This window comes from Lithobates pipiens, unplaced genomic scaffold, assembly GCF_037356315.1.
Source record: "Lithobates pipiens isolate NorthernLeopardFrog02 unplaced genomic scaffold, aLitPip1_a1.2 Scaffold_8, whole genome shotgun sequence".
Lineage (NCBI taxonomy): Eukaryota > Metazoa > Chordata > Amphibia > Anura > Ranidae > Lithobates > Lithobates pipiens.
In genome coordinates, this window is record NW_027507903.1 from 573,562,760 (window position 1) to 573,589,670 (window position 26,911).

Below are 26,911 nucleotides of genomic sequence, written 5' to 3' on the forward strand. Positions count from 1 at the left end.
TTTCTCTTTAGCCTCGTCAGAAAGTGGAATCTGCCAATAGCCCTTTGTGAGATCGAGGGTGGTTATGTACCTGGCGTTACCCAACTTCTCAATCAACTCATCTACCCTGGGCATAGGATACGCATCGAACTTGGAGATCTCATTCAACTTTCTGAAATCGTTACAGAACCTCCAAGTTCCATTGGGCTTTGGGATTAGCACAATTGGGCTGGACCATTCACTCTGTGACACCTCAATTACCCCCAGAGCAAGCATACGTTTTACCTCGGCAGATACGGCTTCCCTACGTGCCTCGGGTATCCTATAGGGCTTAAGGTTTACTCTGCTTCTAGGCTCAGTTTCAATGTGATGATGGATGAGGTGTGTACGCCCTGGGAGGTCAGAGAACTTGTTTTTGTTTTTCTGTAAAAATTCCTGAGCCTCCTGTTTCTGTGACACTGATAGAGTATCACCTACCTTGACTGGAGGGATTGGTTGTGACAAATTATTAACAGTATTTGTCGCCCCCAAGGATTCCCTGTCTTTCCAGGGCTTGATCAAGTTTATGTGATAAACTTGGAAAGGCTTCCTTCTACCTGGTTGGTGCACCTTGTAGTTCACCTCACTGATCTTTTCAACAATTTCATAAGGACCTTGCCACTTCGCTAAGAATTTACTCTCAACAGTGGGGACTAGTATAAGGACCCTATCGCCTGGGTTGAATGTCCTGATTCTTGCGGACCGGTTGTAAATTCTACTTTGGGCCTCTTGAGCTCTCTGGAGGTGTTCCCTTACCAGGGGCATTACAGTGGCTATACGGTCCTGCATTTGTGCTACATGCTCAATAACACTCTTGTATGGGGTGGACTCATTCTCCCATGTCTCTTTTGCAATGTCTAGTAGACCCCTAGGGTGATGACCATAGACCAACTCGAATGGTGAGAACCCTGTGGACGCTTGGGGCACCTCCCTAATAGCAAACATGAGGTAGGGTAATAAATGATCCCAGTCACGACCATCTTTTGCCACCACTTTCTTCAACATATGTTTCAAAGTTTTATTAAATCTCTCCACCAATCCGTCCGTCTGGGGGTGGTACACAGAGGTACGGATGTGTGAGATTTTAAATAGTCTGCATAATTCCTTCATTACTTTCGACATAAATGGCGTACCTTGGTCAGTTAGGATTTCTTTGGGGATCCCAGTCCTAGAGAACATATAAAACAACTCACGTGCAATTGTTTTAGATGCAGTGTTTCTTAAGGGTACAGCCTCAGGATAGCGGGTCGCATAATCCAGGACTACCAAAATATACTGGTGTCCTCTAGCTGACTTTACAATGGGACCCACTAAATCCATGGCAATACGCTCAAAAGGCACCTCTATAATAGGGAGCGAAACCAAAGGACTGCGAAAATGTGACACTGGGGCACTAACCTGACATGTGGGGCACGACTCACAGTATTTTTTAATGTCATCATATATGGCCGGCCAAAAAAACCTCTGGAGAACCCTCTCTCGCGTTTTGTCAGTCCCCAAGTGTCCCCCAAGAACATGGTTATGTGCCATGTCAAGCACCTGACGCCGGTACGGCTTAGGTACCAGAAGCTGTTCCACAATCTCATCTTTAACCTTATTGACTCTATAAAAAAGATCATTAGTCACCGAAAAATGTGGAAATCTTTTTTCAGCATCTGGTTCCTGAGGTACCCCGTTCATAACAGCAACCTGCTCTCTCGCATTTTTGAGAGTGGGGTCCTGTAATTGTGCAGTCCCAAAATTATCGCTAGACACCTCTAAGTCTAGTATATTTTGCTCAGTGGGAGGAGCCTCCTCCTCCCCAGCCAGGACCTGCAAAGGAAAACAATCATTTTCATCCTGCACATTTTTATCATTCACAGTGGACAAGGCAACCCCCTTAGAGGTATCCTCACTCCTTTTGGGGATTTTTCTTTTTTCCCAAAGAGCCCAGAATAATGGAAAATCGCGCCCCAATATTACATTATGCATGAGGTTTTTAACCACACCCACTTCATATTGTACGGTGCCTTGTTCAGTCCCGACTTTAGCCAGCACTATAGGGTACACTTTTGTATCACCATGTATGCACACAACACTCATATGCTTTTTAGACTCTAAGTCCCCAGTCACCAGGCTAGCATGCACCAAGGTTACAAGGCTTCCTGAGTCCATTAACGCTTTAACAGGAAAGTCATTGATTGTGATGTTGCAGATTTGCGGTTCAGTCTCTAGTCCAGGAACTGCAGCACAAGATGGTTCCGCAAATAGCGACTGACGCCTGCTAGCGTCACATTCCATGGGTTCAGAGGTAAGAGGGCAATGGGCCGACACGTGTCCCGCCTCATGGCATCTCCAACACTGGATAGGGCCTGGTCTCTTTGGCAAGGAGTCCTTTTCAGAGCCCCTTAGCCACCCGGGACCATCACCAGTCTTTTGTCCCTGAGACACCACTTGAGCCCTTTTCCCCCCATCAGCACCCCTCCACACTCCCCCAATAGATGGAAGTCTCTTACCAGCTGACGGCACAGATCTGGCGCTCCGGGGAGGTGAAGATGCTGCAGGAACATCACGGAGGTAGTCCTCAGTCGCCTGGAACCTCTCCACAAGGTTGACAAGTTCGTTTGCATTCTTAGGATCACCTTGTCCCACCCAGCGTTGCAAGTCAGTAGGAAGGGCTCGGAGGTAGCGATCCATCACGACCTTCTCTAGGATTTGTGCAGGAGTAGAAGTGTCTGGCTCCAACCACTTTCTTGCCAAATGGATTAGGTCATACATCTGGGACCTCGCTGATTTGTCCAGACTGTAGCTCCAGTTGCGTACCCTCCGGGCACGGACTGCAGTAGTAACTCCTAGTCGGGCAAGCATCTCCTCTTTTAGCCGAGTATAGTCCTTAACCTCTTGCTCACTGAGGTCATAGTAGGCCTTTTGAGGTTCACCTGTTAAATAGGGCGCAATTACCTCTGCCCACTCAGCGGCTGGTAACTTCTCTCGCTCAGCCACGCGCTCAAATACTGTTAGATAGGCCTCAACATCGTCCTCAGCAGTCATCTTTTGCAGCGCTTTCTGCACAGTCCTTCTCCCAGAAAAAATCTCTGGAGCGGCTCCCTCCATTGTGGGTGGATTAGCAACCACAGGCGCCTCTCGATTTACTATCAGGTGCTCGATAAGTTGTTGTTGTGCAGCCATCATCTGCTGTTGTGCAGCCATGGACTGTTCATGTCGTCTATTGGCCTCTGTCTGCGCCTGCTGTTGTGCAGCCATCATCTGCTGTTGTTCAGCCATGGACTGTTCATGTCGTCTATTGGCCTCTGTCTGAGCCTGCTGTTGTTGCAAACTCACTTGCATAAACTGCTTCAGCATCTCCTCCATGTTGCTGGACTGTTTTTGGAGTGTAGTTGCAGCTTTCACCCAGGACATCAGCAGCTGTAGCCAAGTCTGTCCACACCGTTGCCCCTAGCAACCGCGTTGCCCGCTACCTCCACCAATTGTAAGGGATCTTCCCGGGGTAGGGTGTGTTTGGACACAGTTCACAGCAGACTTGGAATTTGATAAAGCAGATCTTGGCGTTTATTCGTGGTACAAACAGTCCAGCAAACAAAATATACAGCAACACCGTGCTTTCTAAGTACAACAAAAATAAAAGTCCTAGCCCGGCTGGGCGCTTACTAACAGGTTCTGCTCACCTATCTGACACTTACAAACACAGCGTCTTTCGCCTGGATATCGCAGGGTGAGTTTTAGCTCCAGCAGTGGCTGTGCTTGCAGCTTCCTTCAACACACAGATTGTTCATTCCCTGGCTGAGAAGCAATCACCTGCAGACCCTACAGAGCCTTTAGCTTCCCAGGCTAATTAGGATCCAAGCTCACCTGATCCCAAACCCAGAACTGGATCGGGGGATGTGGAATGACAGGTCCCTCTACCAAACCTACCTGCCATTCCATATAAACCCAGGCCCGGCAAAATTAAATAACAACTCAGCAGCATATCGCTGCTGAGAAACTGATCCATCCTGGATTTACCATCTCACACTGTGTAGCAACCTAGGTGAGATGTACACCCCCTCGATCACTTCTCCAGTGACATGTCTACAATATATATATATATATAGATATAGATATATATAAAATTTTAATATATATTTTTTTATTTTTTTTAAGCAGAGGCCCTAGAGAATAAAATGGTGGGTGCTGCAATTTTTTATGTCACACGATATTTGCACAGCGGTTTTCAAACCCAATTTTTGGGGATTAAATACACTCTAATGAATTTTAATGCACAAAACCACAATGTAATATCCAATTGTTTTAAAAAATATAAAAGCTGATGTTATGCAGAGTAAACAGATACCAAACATGTCATGCCTTAAATTTTGCGCACACACATGGAACAGCAACAAACTATGTAAATTTATATTATCCATAGGTGATACTTTAAAAGCTTTTACAGGTTACGGCTTTCGATTTACACAGGAAGCCTGGTGCTCAAATTATTGCTCTCGATCTGACAGTGGTGGGGATACCTCACTCACATGTGTGGTGCAATCGCTGTTTATGTACCATGTGGGACCGACCTATGCATTAGCCTTTGCACGTGAGGACAGGGGCGCTTTACACTTTTTTGTTTAATTGTATTATTTATTTAATTAATTTTTTGTTTTTTACACTGAACCTTTAGATTTTATTTTATTTTTTCACTTTTTTTATTTTTATCACAAGGAATGTAAACATCCCTTGTGATAGCTATAGGCAGCGACAGGTCCTCTGTGAAATCTGGTGTCTATTGGACCCCAGACGTCTCATCTGACCTTAAAAGGTTTGTATCATACCAAGATGCTTTTTTTTAAAGCCAGTAATGGTTTGTTTAGAACTGGTGAAACTGGAATTGACGTTGCTTATGGTTTCTTAGCCCACAGAGATGATCAGGGCAATCCCGGGTTTCCCAGTGGGACAGGACAGCCTAGGAAGGTGGCAGGACGGGGTTCTATTTAGCCGCTAGGATTGCTTTTACAAGATAGTGCTCCAGTATAAAAAACATACTGGGATGATGTAGACATCATCCCATTATAACCACTCAGTCAGATGACGTACGGGTACGTAGTCTGGTGGAAAGTGAGCATTTCTACATCCCAAAGCAAAAACTGAATCTACTGCAGCTTAACAGTCCTTAGATGTGGTGACTGCATTTGTTTTCTTTTTTCAGGTTGCTACTAATCCATCATGTAATCCATATTTAACTCTTTCACTGCCAGAGACATTTTTGCATTTTTTTTTGCACGCATGTTTAAAAAATAATTTTAGGCCTGAAGATTACACAAAACCCACAAATATTATATGTTTTCTGAAAGCAGACACCCTAGAGAATAAAATAGTGGTAGCAATTTTTTTATGTCACATGATTTTACCGCAAAGGTCTAGGAAATGCAAAATTTCAGTAAAAAATATACACATGGGAATTTTAGGGCAAACAAACAATAAATTACCCAAATTTTTGGTAAAATATAAAAGATAAGGTTGCACGGAGTAAATAGATACACAACATGCCAAACCTTAAATTCATGTGCGCTAGTGAAATGGCAACAAACTTCAGCACCCTATATTTTCTATTGGTGGCACATCAAAAGCCCTCTATAGGTATCAGTTCAGTGTTACGGAGAAGGTCTGGTGTTAGAATTATTGCTCTCACTGCGACGTACACAGCGATGTGTAGCAAATAGTAAGTACAGCCGGCAAGACTGTAATCCTTGAAGTGTCATTTATTGATACAGCAGAGTGACAGTAAAACAATAGCGCTGACGTGTTTCGGCAATAGCCTTAGTCATAGCGACGACTAAGGCTATTGCCGAAACGCGTCAAAGCTATTGATACATCAAGCCTAGGCACCTATGCGTGGACCTGGTGTATGGATTGGGTTGTCCCTGCAGAGAGCGCTGTTACCCTTTTATTTTCCATTTTGATATGTAACATGTATCACAATCAATGTTTTTTATGCATAGGTGTCTCAACGCATGCGTTTACATTCATGCGTGGGTGTATATGTGGGGGTGGGGGGGTGTTTCAAAAACAAATTGGGGGAGGATTTTATGTGCTTGGGTGTAACTATATTTTATTTTTTTGAAAAAAAAAAAAAAATGTTGTTTTACTTAACTTTTTTTTTTCATCACATAGGGCAAAAAGTCCCCTATGTGATGATTCTAAAAGACCCTGCATGTCTCCCCTGTACTACACTGAATGTTTTGCAATGCAGATCACATTGCAAAATGGTATTTCTCAGCAAATCTAGCTGGAGACACAGAGAGCTTGACCCAGAAGTGATGTCAGAGACGTCGCTTTCCAGGTCACAAGAAGAAGGGGAGGACAGCAAAAGTGTGTCTGCTTTTCTCCTTTCCCTCTACTCGCCGGAACCCGCCATGGAGATCCCAGGCCTGGCAATGGGCAAGCAGCCAGTACCGGGGGTGATCAGTAGAGCCATCTGAATTCTCTCACCTGACAGGCAAGGAGTCTGCCTGTCAGTTTCACACAGTTTCACCCCCCCCACCGTTGTGTCAGTATGACATGCTTTCTTTTGTTGGTATTTAACCACTTCAGCCCTGGAAGGATTTATCCCCTTCTTGACCGGGTAATTTTTTGCGATACGGTACTTCATCGCTTTAACTCACAATTGCGCAGTCATGTGACGCTGTACCCAAACAAAATTGACGTCCTTTTTTCCCCACAAATAGAGCTTTCTTTTGGTGGTTTTTACGCTATAAACAAAAAAAGGGAGAATTTTGAAAAAATATTTTTTTTTTTTACTTTTTGCTATAATAAATATCCCCAAACTTTTATAAAAAAAAAAAAAGATTTTTTTACTCAGTTTAGGACAATATGTAATCTTCTACATATTTTTGGTAAAAAAAATCGCAATAATGCTATATTGATTGGTATGTGCAAAAGTTACATTGTCTACAAAATAGGGGATAGATTTATGGCATTTTTATTTAATTTTTTACTAGTAATGGCGGCGATCTGCGTTTTTTTTTTTTTATTGGGACTTCGATATTGCAGCGCATAAATCAGACATTTTTGACACTTTTTTTGGGCCCATCGACATTTATGCAGTAATTAGAGCTAAAAATAGGCACTGATTACTGTATAAATGTCACTGGCAGGGAAGGGGTTAACACTAGGGGGGCTCAAGGGGTTAATTGTCTTCCCTCAGCGTGTTATAACTGTGGGAAGAATGGGGCTGCCTAGGGGAAGAGACTGATCGGTGTTCCTATATACTAGGAACACACAATCTGTCTCCTCTCCCCTGTCAGAACATGGATTTGTGTGTTTACACACACACAGATCCTCGTTCTGGCTCTGTCAGGAGCGATCGCGTGTGCCCAGCAGATGTCGCGGCCGCCGGGCATGCGCATCGGCTCCTCAGTACCATGGTGGGGGCGTGCGCACCCCCTATACTCTTAAAGCAGTGCCGTAGAGCTACGGCGATTCACACAGGGGAGCCATTGTGCTGCTGTCAAACAACGATGGGCGGTCGGCAAGCGGTTAATCACCACTGGGTTTTTTACTTTTTGCTAATCAAAGTTTTGAGAAAAAAAAATTCTTCTACGTTTGTCATAAAACGTTCTAAATACAGTAATTTTTCTCCTTCACTGATGGGCACTGATAGGTGGCACTGATGAGGAGGCATTGATGGGCACTGATTGTCATCACTGATGGGTACTGATTGGCAGAATTGATGGCAGGGTTTTTTATAACTGTCGGTAAATATCAGGGGCTGATAATTTCATGCTGTGACATTTTAAGTGTAATAATGCAAATTACTTTGTTATGGGTATTGTCAGTGCTTCCATATCATGTTTATACTGTTCGAAAATTCACTGTGTTAGGTTTCAATAGGAGTTCTGTCATTTTTCAGCTTGCCCATAAAAAAAGTGCTAAAATTTCCATGTTTTGTCAGTAAAAAATGCTGCAGAAGGTTGGCAACCCTGACTGATGGGCACTGATGGGGCTGCACTGATAATCAGGACACGGAAGATCAGTGCCCTGATTATCAATGTAGATGTTTATACTGTTTACACTGTGATCATCTCTGATTTGGACACAGCTGGTCACATGGTAAAGAGCCGCTGTGATTGGCTCTTTACCCCCAAAGGACACAGCAATCACAGATCCCTGCTGATAAGTGCTGTAGGGGGTGCGCAGGAAGCTCAATTACAGGAGGATGTCCATAGATGCCCTATTGGCAATGTGAACCCGTCTTTCGGCTATAGCATGGGTGGGAACAGTACTGTTAGAGCAACCTGACAAGTTTTTTTTTTTTTTTACATTGTAAGTATAATAAGAACTTTACTGAAGATTTTATACATCCAGATAGGGGTCTTGTATCACGTACTATGAGTGCTGTGTTACTTGGCCAATGTTGGCAACAGGAAATCTTTTATATATTACTTGGGTATTTAGACAGCTGAACAATGGGCCGTGTCACTCAACTGACAGGATGTCCTGTGACTAATCTAGTTCACAGGAAAATAGATTTTGGATGTCCTGGCAATGCCAGACACAGAATAACAAGCAACTTTAAAATGTATATATACACTGTAGGTCGCATATACACTAACCCTTGATGAACTTCTCTAGTCATTTGCACTTTTCTGTTCATTAAAGCTACTTTTATCTCCTGAAAGAGGTGCTAGATGGGGGGTGCCATTAAGACTACAAATGGCATACCTCCCAACTGTCCCTGATTTCGAGGGACTGTCCCTGATTTGGAGCAATGTCTCTCTGTCCCTCATTCCTCCTCATTTGTCCCTCATTTTGGTCTGATCTAGAGAGTTGTATATGAAATGCACTTTTTATCTTTCAAAAAGTGTTTCCCAGTGCTAAACCTTTCATTCAATTTCTAAACTGCTGCATTTGTGAATTTTAAAAGCCAATATAAAGGAATACTAGTGGTAAAAAAAAAACACTTGTGGATTTAATTAACCTTTTTTGGGGGTTAATTCTCCTTTAAGGGTGTGTGGCAGGGGCGTGTCCTATACCTACATACATTTGTTAGTAGGTGTCCCTCATTTTCATCTCAAAATGTTGGGAGTTATGGAAAAGGCAGCACATTTTTGTGCAGTGCTTGAAAACATGTTATTTCCATCACGTTACCACACCTGGTGGGAACAAGTCCTACAATTTGGTTTGTGAGTCTGTAAATCCCCCCCCCCATAACCACCCTACTAGCACAAATCCCACCCCCCGCCCCCAAATTCTCCCTCTGGACACAAATCATGTTCCTCCTCCCCTCTGCAAATGCCCCCACTAACACAAAAGCTCTCATCCCACCACATCCCTCTACAGGAGTAGTGATAGCAGCAGAGAAGGAGATAGAGCAGGGAGGAGGTGGGAGCTGTGTTCTCTCTCCCCATCCCCTCCAGCAGCATAGGGAGGGGACAAAGGGCTGTAAACAAACCCCATACAGTCTGATCTGTGCACATCTGATCTGGAGTGGATGAGTTTCTCCACTCTGAGTATCACGTACCTGGTGGAGACTGGAATGTGATGGAGGCCTCCCTTGCTCCTCCCCCCTACACTCCTGAAGGTGGGAACAGAGTGTAAAGGCAAGGAGTGGCACGAGTGCCGGGTAGCTGGCTGGTGATGTCCCCTCTGTAGGTGGGTAGAGCTGGCAGTCACAGTCCTTGGAGCAGGAAGTAGCAGCAGCTTGGCACCAGAGCATGGACAGGAGCAGAACCAGAAGAGCAGTAGTTAGCAACAACCAGGCAGCAGGGTACAGAATCAGCAGGCAAAGCAAGTCCAGAAGACAAGGCCAAGGTCAGGTAACAGATGGGCAATGAGGTACCAAGTCCGTATGCAGATCAAGTCCAATAAACAAGCCAAAGTCAGGATACCAGGTAACAGAGTAAAGGAGTAAGCAGAGGCGAAGTCCAAAGGCGAGCCGGGTCATACACGAACAAACAGGAACAGCGGATCGGGTCTTGGTGGGTCAGGAAAAAGCTGAAGATCATCCGACACTGTTTACAGTGACAGAGCAGTTTAAATAGGCCACTGGGCGCCAAGTGCTAATTGGTGCGTGCACACGCGCGCACATACCCGTGCGCGATGAACTGGCATTGCAGGCATTATGTTGGTCCTTTGCTAATGAATATTAGTATGAGCGCACTGTGTACGAGCATGAGCAGGCATCCGCACTGGCCTTCACTTGGATTTATGGGCCAGACAGCATATTTTAGATGGTCCAAGGAGTCGGTACCGTTTCTCACTCCATTATACAGAGAGGAGAGAGAGAGCATACCCCGAACCTCCTCCTCCCAGCTTTATCCTCTCCTCCTCTCTGCTGCTATCTATACTCCAGTCAGCAATAAAGAAAGCTGGGCAGAGCCGCTTGATCTCTCCTTAGCAACCAATGATGCCATCGATTGGCAGGACGTGGGCAGGTGGCCCGTACTGCATTCTGTATTGCTGACTGAGCAGCAGAGAGGAGAGAGCCAGAAGGAGGATGTTCAGAGTGTGCTCTCTGTCCTCTGTGTACTGGGTTTGCACAGTTTTCATTTTTGTCCTTTAGGCCTGGGGCCTCCTTGCGGCACCCCTTGTTTAGAAACACTGAGGTAGACACATGTATTTTTACTGCTCCCTGTTAAGCAGCAAAGTCAACGGGCAGGGAAGTTCACGTGGCTGGGCCGCAAAGCTTTTCAATTCAATTTTCCTTAGATTTACCTTCAACTATGTAGTGTAAGGGCCTGCCTGATTGCATACAAATTGAAAGTGTTTAAATTTGACCTCATATACTGTATGGGTTTGGTAAATCTAAAGGAAAATGGCCAGATTTTCAAGATTCATCCTATTCATCCCAAATTCTGAGTGGTCACCAGAAGAGGAAGAGAGTCTGTTATGGTTATGGGTCAGGAAATGAAGGGCACTGGACAGGCATTATAACCCTCCCCTACTGTTCAAAAATGAGAATTTTTCCCTTCAGTTTTATTTTAACCATTGTGATGGTCAAGTGTGACAACTAATTTGGATACCGAACATCCAAAATGTGTGGGCGGCCATTGCCATGCAAGAACCCCTTAGATGTGCAGATGCATCTTCCATTCCGCCATGATCATTGAGGAGATATTGGCCTTGTAGTCCGAGTAAATTGCATAGGCTCTTTACTGGTAGAGAGGGTCTAATGACCTTTTCTCAAAATAAAATCCTGACAGATATTCTAACCATTCCCGGATATATCCACAACTAACAAAAGGTTTTGGATGGAGTTCTGCTGTCAAGTTTTTTTTGACTGACAACTTCATTGGAGATACTCTCTTTTGGTACAGCATCTATCCTAGTAATATATGTATTGTTCTGTATTTTCATTTGCTTACCTTCCCTATTTGTAACCAATTTAACAAACCGTTTCTGAAAAACGCATGGAGCCAACAGCATTTATACCCCCAGAGGGGGTTTCCGGCGTCTTTGCCACTTGCATGTATTTACTATGCAGCGATCACATAGTGATTACATGTGAGTGACAAAGATTTGCTGCTGGAGCTGGCAGTCTTGCTGTCATTGGGGTTGCCTCACGCAGCTAATCACTGGGATCCCCCAATGGCGTTCTTGCATGTAAACGCTTTTGGGAGCATTCACACGTGTGAGTATAGTCTTAAACAAGTCCTCGCCGACCTCTGTAGCTACCAGGCAATTTGGAGATATTCATCGTGTCACCCTCATAGCAGTTCAGCTCATCCTGCTCCTGTTCCCAGAGAAGGCTGCATATTTACTGCTGTTATGGGAGAAGCGAGAGGTGAGCTGCTGAGTCAGTGCTGGGAGAGGGTGCAGAGAGAGCTGAGCTGCTGAATCAGTGTTGGGAGAGGGAGCAGACGGAGGTGAGCTGCTGAGTCAGTGCTGGGAGAGGGAGCAGCGAGAGGTGAGCTGCTGAGTCAGTGCTGGGAGAGGGAGCAGCAAGAGGTGAGCTGCTGAGTCAGTGTTGAGAGAGGGAGCAGCGAGAGCTGAGCTGCTGAGTCAGTGTTGAGAGAGGGAGCAGCGAGAGCTGAGCTGCTGAGTCAGTGCTGGGAGAGGGAGCACCGAGAGCTGAGCTGCTGAGTCAGTGTTGGGAGAGGGAGAAGTGAGAGCTGAGCCGCTGAGTCAGTGTTGGGAGAGGGAGCAGCGAGGGCTGAGCTGCTGAGTCAGTGCTGGGAGAGGGAGCAGTGAGAGCTGAGCTGCTGAGTCAGTGTTAGGAGAGGGAGCAGCGAGAGCTGAGCTGCTGAGTCAGTGTTGGGAGAGGGAGCAGCGAGAGCTGAGCTGCTGAGTCAGTGCTGGGAGAGGGAGCAGTGAGAGCTGAGCTGCTGAGTCAGTGTTAGGAGAGGGAGCAGCGAGAGCTGAGCTGCTGAGTCAGTGTTGGGAGAGGGAGCAGCGAGAGCTGAGCTGCTGAGTCAGTGCTGGGAGAGGGAGCAGTGAGAGCTGAGCTGCTGAGTCAGTGTTAGGAGAGGGAGCAGCGAGAGCTGAGCTGCTGAGTCAGTGCTGGTAGAGGGAGAAGCGAGAGGTGAGCTGCTGAGTCAGTGCTGGGAGAGGGAGCAGCGAGAGCTGAGCCAGTGCTGGGAGAAGGGAGAGCTAAGCTACTGATGGGAGTGGGAAGCAGGGGGAGCTGAGCTGCTGAATATCTGCTGGGAGGGAGGAGCAGAGTCCTTCATAGACATTTCAAACCAAAGCATCAGCTGTGATCGTAAGCTGGTGTGAGATATACTATATGGTAACCAGTGTCGGCTGGTGAAGTTTTAAGATGGGGGGGCGCTAGACCATGCCCACCCTTTTGACCCATCCCACTTCTCATAAGCCCCACCCATTATAGAATCCACCAACTCCGTCCCCTGTAGTACATCATATACAAGGCTCTACATTATACACAGGGCTCTATACTTCATATACCAGGCTCTACATTATAGACAGGGCTCTGTACATCATATACCAGGCTCTACATTATACACCAGGTTCTAATGACACATCAATATGTCTGACAGCCCAGCCACACTCCTCGTTCACCAGAGAAAAAAAAACAGGAAACACAAAAAGGTGCTCAGGAAACAGCAATAGGCAGAGGTCACCGCAGACAATGAAGTACAAGAAAGCCTAATAAAATAAAACAAATACAGTCATCACATTTAGTGACTGCAATAATGCAATATCTTACATGTTTGCCTTTGGTGGTGGGATCAGAGGGATGGTGATGATCAGAGACAGAAGGATGGAGGTGGGGTGGGGAGTTGGATCAGTGGTGGGTGGGATGGGATCAGGGACAGAGGGGTGGTGGGATGGATCAGGGACAGGGGGATGGTGGGTGGGATGGATCATGGACAGAGGTATGGGTGGGTGGGATGGATCAGGGACAGAGGGATGGGTGGATGGATCAGGGACAGAAGGATGGTGGGATGGATCAGGGACAGAGGGATGGGTGGGTGGGTGGGTGGGATGGATCAGGGACAGAGGGATGGATGGGTGGGATGGATCAGGGACAGAGGGATGGATGGGTGGGATGGATCAGGGACAGAGAGATGGTGGGTGGGATGGACCAGGGACAGAAGGATGGTGGGATGGACCAGGGACAGAGAGATGGTGGGTGGGATGGATCAGAGACAGAGATATGGTTGGTGGGATGGACCAGGGACAGAGAGATGGTAGGTGGGATGGATCAGGGACAGAAGGACGGTGGGATGGATCAGGGACAGAGAGATGGTGGGTGGGATAGATCAGGGACAGAGATATGGTTGGTGGGATGGATCAGGGACAGAGAGATGGTGGGTGGGATGGACCAGGGACAGAGAGATGGTAGGTGGGATGGATCAGGGACAGAAGGACGGTGGGATGGATCAGGGACAGAGAGATGGTGGGTGGGATGGACCAGGGACAGAGAGATGATAGGTGGGATGGATCAGGGACAGAAGGACGGTGGGATGGATCAGGGACAGAGAGATGGTGGGTGGGATGGATCAGGGAGAGAAGGACGGTGGGATGGATCAGGGACAGAGAGATGGTTGGTGGGATGGATCAGGGACAGAGAGATGGTGGGTGGGATGGACCAGGGACAGAGAGATGGTAGGTGGGATGGATCAAGGACAGAAGGATGGTGGGTGGGTGGGATGGATCAGGGATCAGGGACAGAGAGCTGGTGGGTGGGATGAATCAGGGACAGAGGGATGGTGGGTGGGTGGGATGGATCAGGGATCAGGGACAGAGAGCTGGTGGGTGGGATGAATCAGGGACAGAGGGATGGTGGGTGGGTGGGATGGATCAGGGATCAGGGACAGAGAGATGGTGGTTGGGATGAATCAGGGACAGAGGGATGGGTGGGTGGGGGGAGGCTTCATATGGGCTGTGTGTTTCACAAGAGCCTCCACTGACACTACCAAACTGAAACACAGCAACACCAGTGGAGATAATAGAAGCACTGACGATCAGCACTTGATAAACACACAGCCCGTGTGAAGCCTCCCCCTCCATCCATCCTGTAGCTCTGCCCCCCTCCTGTGGATTTCCAGAAATGCATCTACCTTGTTGTTTCATAGTGCAGGAGTTCGCTCCTCTGCTCCTCCGCTCGGTGCACTGGTCTGACACAGAGGAAGACCAGAAGTGACAGACTAACTAGTCTGTCACTCAAAGCCCATAGCATAGTAAACCTATGGGCGCCGGGCGGATGCAGATCGGCACTTTTAGTTGCGCCACAAGGCGGGTTAAAACCCCGCAAATGAAGCGCCGCGTCTGCAATCTTGTGATTGCGTTGACGTGGCGCTTCACATAGTGCACTGTGTCCAGCGCTGCACTGTGTCCAGCGCTGCACTGTGTCCGGCGCTCGTACACAGTGCACTTAAGGACTTTTTTTCATTTTTATTTTTTTTAAAGGGCCATTTAAAAAAAATATATATATTTTTTTTCAATTTTTTTTTTTTTTGTGACTGCCTGGAGGGGGGGCGGCGCCCGGGCGCCCCCTATGGACGGGCCACCACTGATGGTAACAAAGTACAAAAAGTAAGCATGCCTCTTGATAATTTCAAGATTGTCCCAAAACTGAAATATAGAAAGGAGATGGTTAATACTCCGGCCTTCCAGGGCGAAGATTGTGCGTTCCTTGCTCTCTATGAAATATGCCCACATTTCCTGAATGGTTTGTGAGATTTTCCCCTCATGGGCTAAAAACATGCAAAAATGTTCAATGGGTCCAGATTTAATTGATGCCAAAACTTATGTGTGTGCTTGTATGGCTAAAATACAGATGGCAGAATGTAAGCTCCTCCTGGGCAGGTGAATGGGGCAATTTATTCAGATGTATATAAATTTCCGGATTACAATAGTAACAAATTTAAATCAATCTGAAATAACTAAACAAAATTCGGACGAAATTAGAATTCAAATCGTTTTCTAATCAAATTCAAATAGTTTCCTAATCGAATTTGAATTTCCGAAGAGAATAAAATAGAAAAGAATAGAATAGAAAATAAAATAATAGACTGTGTAAAACAGAATAGAAAATAAGACTATAAAAAATTGAATAGAAAATAAAAGAATATAATAGAATGGAACAAAATAAAGGAATAAAATAGACTATACTTATCTTCTAAAATCAAACTTCAAATAGAATAAATTTGAATACAATAGAAAATAATAGAATAAAAAAAAAAATAGAAAAAAAAAATATAACCTTCTTCCAAAATTCAAATAGAATTAATTCAAATTCAAACAAAATAGAAAAGAATTGACTAGAAAATAAATTAATAGAACAGAAAAGAATAGAATAGAAAAATATAACAATATAACTGTTTTCCCAAATTCAAATTGGAATTCGAATAGAATAGCATATAACAGAAAACAATAGAATATAAAACAATAGAATAGAAAGAATATAACCATTTTCCAAAATTTGAATCTCAAATAGAATAAATTCAATTTTGAATGGAATTTAAACTCAAATTGATTCAAATTTTCCAGATTCTGAAAATTTGAATCGATTAGAATAAACACGTATTCTGAAAACAAATTTAACTAAGTGAATTTATGTCAATACCGAATCGAAACAAACCATTTTTTTTTCGTTCTGCACGTATCTATTCTGTAGAGATCTGTGTAATATGTTGTTGCAATATAATAGAGGAAAATATATTTGTATACTCCAAATAGAAGGTCTGTAACTCCATATGATGCTCTTAAAACCTTTTATTGACTTCTCCGCAGTAAACACAGCCTTTATACAGAGAAATTGATGCGTTTCAGCCTTAATCTGCCTTGTTATTGTTATGACTAAGGCTGATCAAGGCTGAAACACATCAACTTCTCTGTATTAAGGCTGTGTTTACTGTGGCGTAGACAATAAAGGTAAGATTAAAAGAGCATCATACAGAGTTGCAGACCTTCTATTTGGATTATTCAGTTACAGTTGTGTGGCTGTGGATCGCACACCTGTCTTGTTTGTTAAATTATATTTGTAGTCTGATATATTAACCTGTATTTCTCTTAATTTCAGGTCTCGCTATTGACAACCCAGATCTTTTTTCTGAGGAGCACGCATCTATGGCGCAGAACTGCAGCTTTTCCTTTGCTTATGTTCAGACTACCTTCCTGGCCCCAGTGTACGCGGTGGAGTTTGTTTTAGCCGTGTTAGGTAATGGTTTTGCCATCTGGCTGCTAGGGCCAAGAGGATCCAAGAACCGTCATGCCGGAATTATCTTTTCTCTGAACCTTGCTGTGAGTGACTTGGCCTACGCCTTGTCTCTGCCTCTCCTGGTGGCATACTACTCAATGGGAAAAAAATGGATCTTTGGTGTCGCCCTTTGTAAAGTGGAACGATTTCTTTTCCATTGTAATCTTTACGGAAGCATATTCTTTATCACCTGCATCAGTGTCAACCGCTGCATCGGAGTTGTGTACCCATTTTATGCCAGGGGTAGAGTGGAGAGTAAACATGGCAAGCTGGCAAGTGTGGCAGTGTGGCTTATAGTTGCTGCAATTTCTTCTCCTGTGTTTAAATTCTCAACCTTGAAGGATGAGGGAGATAAGATAGAGTGCTTAGGAACTGCATTGGACAGCCAACTAAGGTCCTACTTTCCATACAGCTTGTTTCTTGCTGGCTTCGGCTGTGGCCTTCCATTTATCATCACTCTTATATCCTATACAGGCATAGCTCGAGCTGTATGGAAAAGCCATGGACTGGAATCAAGGGAAAAGAGAAAAGTGGTAACCATGGTCTGTGTGGTAGTGTTATTGTACGCCATCTCATTCCTGCCCTACCACATCCTGAGGAACATGAACCTTGCAAGCAGAATATGGCCAAAGAATTGCAATCGATCTGCTTTTCTACATTCCGCATTTCAAGTTACACGGGGACTGGTGGCACTGAACCCTTGTATCCACCCGTTGTTGTACACTTCTGTGATGGACAATGTTCGGGAAAAACTTGGCTGCTGTAAAGGACAGGAAGAAGAGAAACCTCCTGAGAGCATTCGACTTTAATCTTCTTGGTGATTGTACTAGACCAGTATTAAAGTTCTGAGGACATTGGGAAAACTAGCAAAAGTCCAATGTATGGACATGAGCCAAATAAGAAAATGAAACCCAGACATGATGACATATGCTTAATAAGACAGAATTTTTTTTGGAGAAAGTAACATGTTTTATGTGACCAACAATCGCCAATAACTGTGATTCTTCGAACATCACAAGAAATCCACCTATTGTATAAGCTCACTGCACCCCTTTAAACAGGCTCAATTAAAGAGGAGCTTCAGGCTCCCCCCAAAAAATAAGTAAATAATGTAGCTGCTCACTTTTCATGTAAGTACACTTACTTGTCCAGGGATTAAGCGATGTCCTCACCCAAGCTGATTCTTCAATCGGCTTCAGGTACAGGCGCCAGCATTGTAAGGAAAACCGGCAATGAAGGCTTGCGGCTTTCACAGCCAGTTTCCTCCTGCGCTTGTGCGAGTCGCGCTGCACTTTGTGAATGGTTCCATAGTCTTCTGGGACCTTTGATGTGTCCCAGGAGGCTTCAAGGGAAGGAGGGGGGGGGCAAACATGGTCAAAACCAGCTACCTGCTCCCCCTTAAAAAGTTCCAAATGTGGCAGTGGAGGAGATGGGGGAATGCGAACAAGTAGAACTTCGCCTTTTGGGTAAACATCCCTGTTAAGTTGGCCATACATTAGGCCAGTGGGTTGAATGAAAAAAAAAAATTACCCAATTCCCCCATCCACACACTTGATGTGAATGAAGGATTCACTCCCGCTTTGCTATTAGTGTTGCGAGAGCCTTCCCAGCTGACAGAACACATGGTTTGGGTAGAACCCAACAGGCTGGTTGTACAGATCCCTGTTGAACTGGCCAAATTTAGATCCATGTATGGCTGCCTTTAATTGCCTAGCACCCTACTCCAACTCCACTTCCCCTGTGGTGTTCCTTTTGCCTGCCAAAGTGACTTGAAAGCATCCTGTGTAAGCTAATCTTGTTGAGAGTTTACCTAGAGCTCTCATCCAACATGATGGTGCTTGGGCCTGGTGTTTGCCCGCTCAAGACACCTGGCGCTGTATTACGGGCTGGTTGGGGAGAAAGTCGTACATTTTCCATGCACAAAGTAATTGCCATTTCACATTACTCTAGCAGGCAAATGGTGATATGGGGGATTAATTGCTGGTGAGTATAAGTAGCAAGGGAGGGCTGCAAGTTTACAGTGAGCCTGTCACTTTGCCCTGCATGGGCAAACAAGTGGAGAATTAACATATTGTAATGTTTTATGCTTTTACAAGAATGTGTGCAAAATAAAAACAAATCTGCTTTTAAGTATCTGTTTGTACTTGGCAAAACCAAATGGTAATTTATGGTTCAAGCCTTTCCAAGGTTTTAAAACTTTCATTCTGCACTCCTGTGACCTGTTTTCGGCCAATAGTGGGCTAAAGGCTTCTGTCGTCACTCAGCCTGTCTAGACTCAGAAAAGATCCTGACCATATGGTTGGGACCTGCCCAGAGGCCTGAACTGGCACCTGGCTCAGACTCTCAGCAACCCCTCTTGCCTCTCCACAGCCCAGCGCTCCACTAAGCACTGGAGGGGAGAGCAGAGAGCTGCTGACTGACAGGGAAGAATCAAGTGATTAGCAGTGTTTGATCGCTCAGTTCTCACTTCAGAGCCTATGGGGGACAGCTGCAGCATTGGATCGAAGCTGCATCCACCTATGTGAGTATAAATGTTTATTTTTTTTACAAACCCAAACTTTTCTTTTTTTAAGCCTGGAATTCTACTTCTAAGTTTCCCCAGACCAAACTTCAAAAACCATGGGGGCACATTCCTTTCAAATAAAAGAAAAAGCCTTCCCCAAATTGTTGCCACAAGGTTGAATGCGCACAGTTGTCTAAAATGTTTTCATGATGGACCGCCTGGCACCTCTGCCGAGATACAGCTTTCTCTACTCTGGAACCAGGTATTATAGCTAAGAATTGCACCCAAGAACTAGAGGACACTAGCTTAGGTGCAAACTGGAACTCTCTATTGAAAATTCACACATCATTTATACCACAAAAATCAGAAAAGAGTTTGACCACATTATCCTAAACAATGCAAACTTTAAACTGTAATAGCAATACATCTAATTAGTATGCCAAATGAACAGCTAACAACTAACAGTAACCTACTAAACTACTTAAGGACCAGAAGACCAGGCCATTTTTTGCGATACAGCACTGTTACTTTAACTGACCATTGCACAGTTGTGCGATGCTGTGCTCTGTCGTTCCCCCCCCCCCCCCACAAATAGAGCTTTCTTTTGGTAGTATTTGATCACCTCTGCAGTTTTGTATTTTTTGCACTAGAAACTAAAAGAGCCCTACATTTTTGAACAAAAAAAAATATATATCTTTTTTAATTCATGCTATAAAACACATCCAATAAAAAAAAAATTCAAAATCAAATTTCTTCATCAGATTAGGCCAGTATATATTCTTCTACATATTTTTGGTAAAAAAAATACCAACAAGCGTATATTGATTGGTTTGCACAAAAGTTATAGCGCCTACAAAATAGGGGATAGATTTATGGCATTTTTATTTATTTATTTTTTTACTAGTAATGGTGGTGATCAGCAATTCTTAGCGGAACTGCGGCGGACAGATTGGACACCTGAGACTTTTTTTGGGAACCAGTGACATTTTTACAATGATCAGTGCTAAAAAAATGCAGATACTGTATAAATGACACTGGCTGGGAAGGGGTTAAAATGGAGTTCCGCCTTCCCCTCAAGCAGGTTGGCTCTCCTACCCAAATCGGCATATATGTACGGCGGGGGACCCGATGCACGTGGCTGGCGGGCACGAGAGCCAGAACGGGGATTTGTGTGTGATGCACACAAATCTTTGTTCTGACAGGGGTGGAGGAACAGATCGTTGTTCCTACTTAGTAGTAGTCAGCATCCCACAGTTAGGAATGCATTAAACCCCTTGATAGCCCCCTAATGTTAACACCTTCCCTGCCAGTGACATTTACACAGTAATCAGTGCATTTTTTCAAAATTGAGGCTTTTTTGTTTGTTTTATAGCAGAAAAAAAAAAAACGCAGAAGTGATCAAATACCACCAAAATAAAGTTCTATTTGTGGGAAAAAAGGACGTGAATTTTGTTTGGGTACAGCGTTGTACGATCGCGCAATTGTCAGTTAAAGTTATGCAGTGCCGTATCGCAAAAAAAATAGCCTGGTGATTAAGAGGGCAAATCCTTCTGGGGCTGAAGTGGTTAAAGAGGAACTGCAGTCTGCTCATAATTTGTAAAAAGAACATCTTTGCTATTATTATAAAGCTTCCCTCCAACCACTTTGCATATTATTTTATATGTACTGTGATTCTGTACTTGTCAAATATGCTGCAGAAATCTCCCTCCACTGAGTCTGGCTGCAACCATTTTAACCGTGAGCAACTGCACACCTCCAGCTCTGCAGCTCTCATTGGCTCTCTTATGACTCATCCCCCCTCCCTTCCTGGCAAACTCTCATGAGAGTGAGGCCAATGACCAGACAAGAAACAGGAAGTGGGCTGTATAAGGTATTTACTGACAGAAAAAAATGTTTTACTATCCAAAGTTGAAACAACAAGGGCAGAGGATTTAATAGATGGAAAGATGGAAAAAAATGACTGAAGTTCCACTTTAAGTGTATTCCCTGTTGGTGCTTTCTTACTGTCGTGGGGGGGCAGGCTCACTGCATTGACACAGTGATCAGGGTTCCCGATTAGAAGGAACACTAGATCAGTGTCCATGCCTGACAGAACAGCGGTCTGCCTTGTTTACCTCGGCAGCCCACCGTTCTATCTCTCTGGGGAACGAACATCATGTCTGCTATTGCACATACGACTTACATTGCAAAATGTTGTATCTTTATTAAATGTAACCATATTGCTACACTTAGAGCTGCCCCTCTACTCTTTTATACTCTGTAGCTCCTTCTGGATTTTGCTTTATTTTTGTGGTTGTGGAACGAATCATCAGCGTTACCATTATTTCTTATGGGGAAATTCGCTTTGATATACGAGTGCTTTTGATTACAAGCATGTTTTTGGAATGAATTATGCTTGCAATCCAAGGTTTTACTGTACCTGAATTATCATTTTGAAGTCAGTGTACACCAGAGCTTCCACTGGGGAAGAGAGAAGCAGCACAAGGAACATTCTGACAGGCAGAGGATCAAAGCTTCAGAAAGATAAGCTCATCAGTCTACAGATTCTCCTTTGCATTTTAGCAGCCATAAGCTGGGGGAGGGACAAGACCTGTAAGCGTTACTTAAAGAGTTTGTTACCCCAGCATTTCATATCCTGATATGTGTCTGCTGTACCATGTACGAAGAAGTCTCCTTTACTCTTTGTATGGCTTCCTTTGTGTGAAATCCCTGGTGTTCCTGCCAGTCCCTCTGCTTTGCTAATAAAAACTGACCACAATAAGCAGAGCACACCGTAGTCAGTTCTCTAGCTATGCACTCTCCTTCAATGATCAGACTCGTCCTGACACACCCCCTCTGCACAGCCTCTCACTGGGAAGCTCAGTTGGCTTTTGCTCTCCCCCCCCCCCCCCCCCCAGCTCTTATGCAGTTGAGAACAAAGGGAATGTGATCACTCATAAAAAAAGGTGTTTATGTTTTTTTTATATCAACACAAATGTTTTGCTTTTCATTTAATTTCTAAACGGAATGGGTTTGTTTTACAAGGTGATTGTTTACAATAACTACAGCAGAGAAAAAAAATCGTACTCCCTGTAAGATCAATTTTTGGAGTCCATTGAGGGACACAGAATGTCTTTGATACTAAACCGTTGTTTTAAGCACTTTCACCAGCTGATGTAATAGCTTATTGACTATGCAGCTTCTTTATCGTTTTATCCTTGCCTGTATTTCAGTTTAAGCTGGTGCCATGACGGCTGCCCCATGTTTTCTTGTTTCAGAGTGGCTTTCTCTTGCAGCATCCTTTACATGCAGGTACTAGAGTCATGTCTCTCTACACTGTGTACATCACTAGAAACGCACAGCCCTGTAGCTTAGGATGGCAAGCCACTCCCCTGTACCTCCCCCTTCAAGCTAGCAGGCTGGCTGTAGACGCAGCACTGAGAGATCAGGAGCCAGTTGTTTTTAAACTGCAATTACTGGAGTTCTGTACTGTACAATTAAGATAAGGGGTTTATCCTTCATTTCATTGAAGGTCACTCTGCCTGTCTGCGATTTCCCACCTGACTCTTCATACCCTCTGGTAGGTAACTGCACAGACTCCACTCTTCTCTTAAACACTGGACTACATTGCCTCCTAACTGAACTCTAATTCTGCCTTACTAAGAATTTGAAACTGCTGTCTATACTTGCTTATTTTTTAAAGTGTCACTTATTTTGTATTGCGCTGCTCTGGACAAGATCAAGCATTTAACCTTACCCTCTTGTCCCCTCTTGCATTGCACTGGCAATTAAGCCTGGTTTTATCAGCTCCTAATTGAATAATTGTGAATCTTTCCCCCACACCATCTCTGTATAAATGTAGTTCATTTCCTGAGATGGCTGGTCACTCCTTGTGCAAAGTGTCACTCTGACGACAAGTATTTGGCATTTGTACACGGGCACTTCCTCTAAGGCACTGCTACAAAAAAAAAAAAGCAAGTACAGACATTAGTGTTCCACACCTATTTTATAGAAAGTTCCGCTCCAGCCTCTAACTTTCCTAAGCCTTCCTTTCATTCCCCTCTCCCCACCCTCCAACATGCTCACACTAATCTTTGCTATAAAGTCCTCTCTCCTCAAACTCTCATTTCTCCCCCCCTTGCCAGCCCCAAACCTGTATATATATCCCCCTCTTCTGCCCACTCAATATTACTGCACTTACCTCCAGCTCATTCTAAGCCCACACCGTATCACCACTTCACCCCACTATGGCATCTGCCCTCCTATAAATCCCACTCTAGCCTTACCACCCTCATCCTCCTACTACTCCTAATGTCTGGGACATCGCACCAAACCCCAACCCTCCTACAGCCAAAAATGTCTGTCTACCTCCTCCAACAGTAGTCGTAACTCCTACCTTCTCATCCCAATTCCCCTGATTCCACAAGTCAGCTCCCCTCTTTTGTGCCCTCTGGAATGCCCACTCAGTTTTCAACAAACTAGCTTCTGTCAAATGACCTCTCCAAAAAACCTAAATCTATTTGCTATTACTGAAACCTGCCTCCAGGAATCTGACACTACCTCTCCAGCTGCCCTGTCCCACAGTGGCCTCCTCTGGACTCACTCCATCAGACCCAGTGGACAAAAAGGAGGTGGCGTCAGACTTCTCTTCCCACAATGCACCTTTCAGGTTCTTCCCACACGTCCCTCTCTTTGGAAGTGCACTGCATTCGTCTTTTCTCTCCAGCTTGTCTGAAGGTCGCAGTCATTTATCGGCCTCCTGGACCAGTGCCAGGCTTTCTGGATAACTTCTCTGCATGGCTATCCTATTTTCTCTCCTCTGAAGTACCTGCCATCATCCTTGGTGACTAACATTCCAATCAATGTTAATACTGCAACAACTACTCAACCTAACACAATGGATACAAACCACCATTCAATACAACTGCAATACTCTCGACCTCGTATTCTCCCATCGCTGCATTCCCTGCAACCTCTCTAACACCCCCTTTCTCTCTCACAACCTTATCTCCTACCTCCCATGCTGCCAACCCACAAATCACTATCTGCAGAAACCTTTGCAACCTCAACCCTTCTTTATTCTGCTGATGGTCTTTATCACAAAAATTGCACCCCTGTCCTGCCCAGAGCTAACCACTTTCATCTACAACACGCTGTCATCCACCCTAGACGTATTTGCTCCTCTTTCTACACGCAGAGCATGCCACAACACTGGCAAACAGACACCAGAAGTCTCAATAGACACAGCTGTGCTCTTGAGCGAGAATGGCGTGAATCTAAATCCCTGCAAGACTTTACCCTCTACAAATCTGCCCTTCTTAAATACAACTGCTGCCTCCACACTGCTAAACAACCCTACTAAAACACTCATCAAAACCCTCTTATCCAAACCTTGTCAACTCTTTCTACCCTTATTCCTTACTTCACCCCCACCAAATTGCTTACCGCTCAACAGATTGTCGATTTTGCTTTTGAAATGGTTGGCAATTTGTGAGAAGATATCCAGCACTCAATTTCCCCCCCTACCCAACACCCCACTCAATACTCTCCTCCTTCTGCCCAGTTATTATCTATGAAGTTGATGAACTCTTCTCCCTGGCCCACCTCACAATTACTGCGACCACTTTCCCGCTCTATCCTAAACTCCCTAACCCACATCTTCAACCTCTGCCTCTCCTCTGGCACCTTTCCCTTCCCGCTCAAACATGTACTGGTTACCCCCATACTTAAAAAACCTTCACTAGACCCCATCTGTTTGAATAACTTAAGACCCATCTCCCTGCTCCCATTTGCCTCCAAGCTCATCGAACGCCTTGTCCATAACCGAATGAGTCGCTACCTCACACACAACAATGTTCTCGAACCCCCTACAGTCTGGCTTCCGTCCACTGAAACTGCCCTACTAAAACTCACCAATGACCTAACTGCTAAAACCAATGGCCATTACTCTATACTCATAGACCTCTCTGCTGGCTTCGATACAGTTGACCACCTGCTCCCCCTCAGCAAATTACACTCCCTTGGCATCCGTGATTCTACTTTATCCTGGTTCTCTTGCTACCTATCTCAGCGCACTTTCAGTGTCACTTACAACTCCATCTGCTCCGCTCCCCTTCCTGTTGGGGTATCCCAAGGCTCCGTCCTTGGGTCCCTAATTCTCCCTCTATACCTCTTCCATGGACCAGTTGATAACCTCCCATGGCTTCCAATACCACCTCTATGCCGACGACACCCAGATCTACTCAACTCACCCCCTTGATCTCCTCACGGATCTCAAACTTACTGAATGATATATCGGTATGGATGTCACACCACTTTCTCAAACTCAATCTTCATAAAACTGAGCTGGTTATATTTCCTCCTTCCTGTTACCCCGCCCATGACTTTACCATTAAGATCAAGAGCACAACCATTGGTCCCTCCTTACATGCCAGAGTGCTGGATGTAATCCTTGACTCTGACCTCTCCTTCAGCCCCCACATCCAATCACTGGCTAAATCCTGCTGCCTTAACATCCGCAACATCTCCAGAATTTGACCCTTCCTGACTAATTACAGCACAAAGCAACTTATTCACTCCTTGATTATTTCCCGCCTACCTGTACGCAGGCTATCCACCCTTCAGTCTATTATGAATGCTGCTGCTAGACTAATACACCTCACTAACCAATCCGTGACTGCTGCTCCTCTACCAATCTCTTCACTGGCTTCCCCTACCCCACCGTATAAAACTGAAAAAATACTAACCACAAAATACAAGGCCATCCATAATATCACCCCCCAGCGACATCACCAACCTCATCTACAAATATCGCTCAAATCGCCCCCAACCCCCCCCCCCCCGCTCCTCCTGCCCTCTAGCTCCCTTGTTACCTCCACATGCTCGCCTTCAGGACTTCTCCAGAGCCTCTCCCATCCTCTGGAATGTCCGATCAGCCTAACATGTTTACCTTTAGGAGATGCCTGAAAACTCACTTATTCAGCGAAGCCTATCCCACACCCACCTAACTGTCCCCGAGCCACCCCCCATCAAATCATTCCCTGCATCTATTACCTTTTGTACCACCACCCCTTCCCTTTAGAATATATAAATCATGTATAAATATAATAATAATTTTAGGATAGTAAATGGAGTCATGCAAACATTTTTTGCTCCTTGGGCCAACTGCATGTCAAGGACTACTGGCTTATTTTACAGATACAACCCAATATTATCCACCTAAGGACCAGGGCTCTTTTTGAGATTTGGCGTTTACAAGTTTAAAACAGTTTTTTGCTAGAAAATTACTTAGAACCTCCAAACATTATATATATTTTTTTTCTAACACCCTAGAGAATAAAATGGTGGTCATTGTAATACTTTATTTCACACCGTATTTGCGCACTTTTTTTTTGAAAAAATTCACTTTTTTGAATAAAAAAAAAAAATAAGAAAACAGTAAAATTAGCCCATTTTTTTTTTTATATTGTGAAAGATAATGTTACTCCGAGTAAATTGATACGCAACATGTCATGCTTCAAAATTGCGCCCGCTCGTGGAATAGCGTCAAACTTTTACCCTCAAAAATCTCCATAACCAACATTTAAAAAATTCTACAGGTTGCATGTTTTGCGTTACAGAGATCTAGGGCTAGAATTATTGCTCTCGCTCTACCGATCGCGGCGATACCTCCCATGTGTGGTTTGACCGCCGTTTTCATATGCGGGTGCTACTCACGTATGCGTTCGCTTCTGTGTGTGAGCTCGTCGGGACGGGGGGGCGGAATTAAAAAA

At 44.7% G+C, this 26,911-nt stretch overlaps 1 protein-coding gene across 2 annotated transcripts in view; it reads left to right on the plus strand.

Annotated features, from left to right (window-relative positions):
* P2RY11 (purinergic receptor P2Y11) overlaps positions 1-18,787 on the plus strand; it is a 102,929-nt gene extending 84,142 nt beyond the window's left edge. For both annotated transcript variants that reach the window (XM_077470185.1, XM_077470184.1), the window contains exon 2: positions 16,481-18,787. In XM_077470185.1, the coding sequence (XP_077326311.1) occupies positions 16,528-17,466 (939 nt within the window). In that variant the 5' untranslated portion in view covers positions 16,481-16,527 and the 3' untranslated portion in view covers positions 17,467-18,787. The remainder of the gene's footprint in view (positions 1-16,480) is intronic.
* Positions 18,788-26,911: the final 8,124 nt, after the last annotated feature.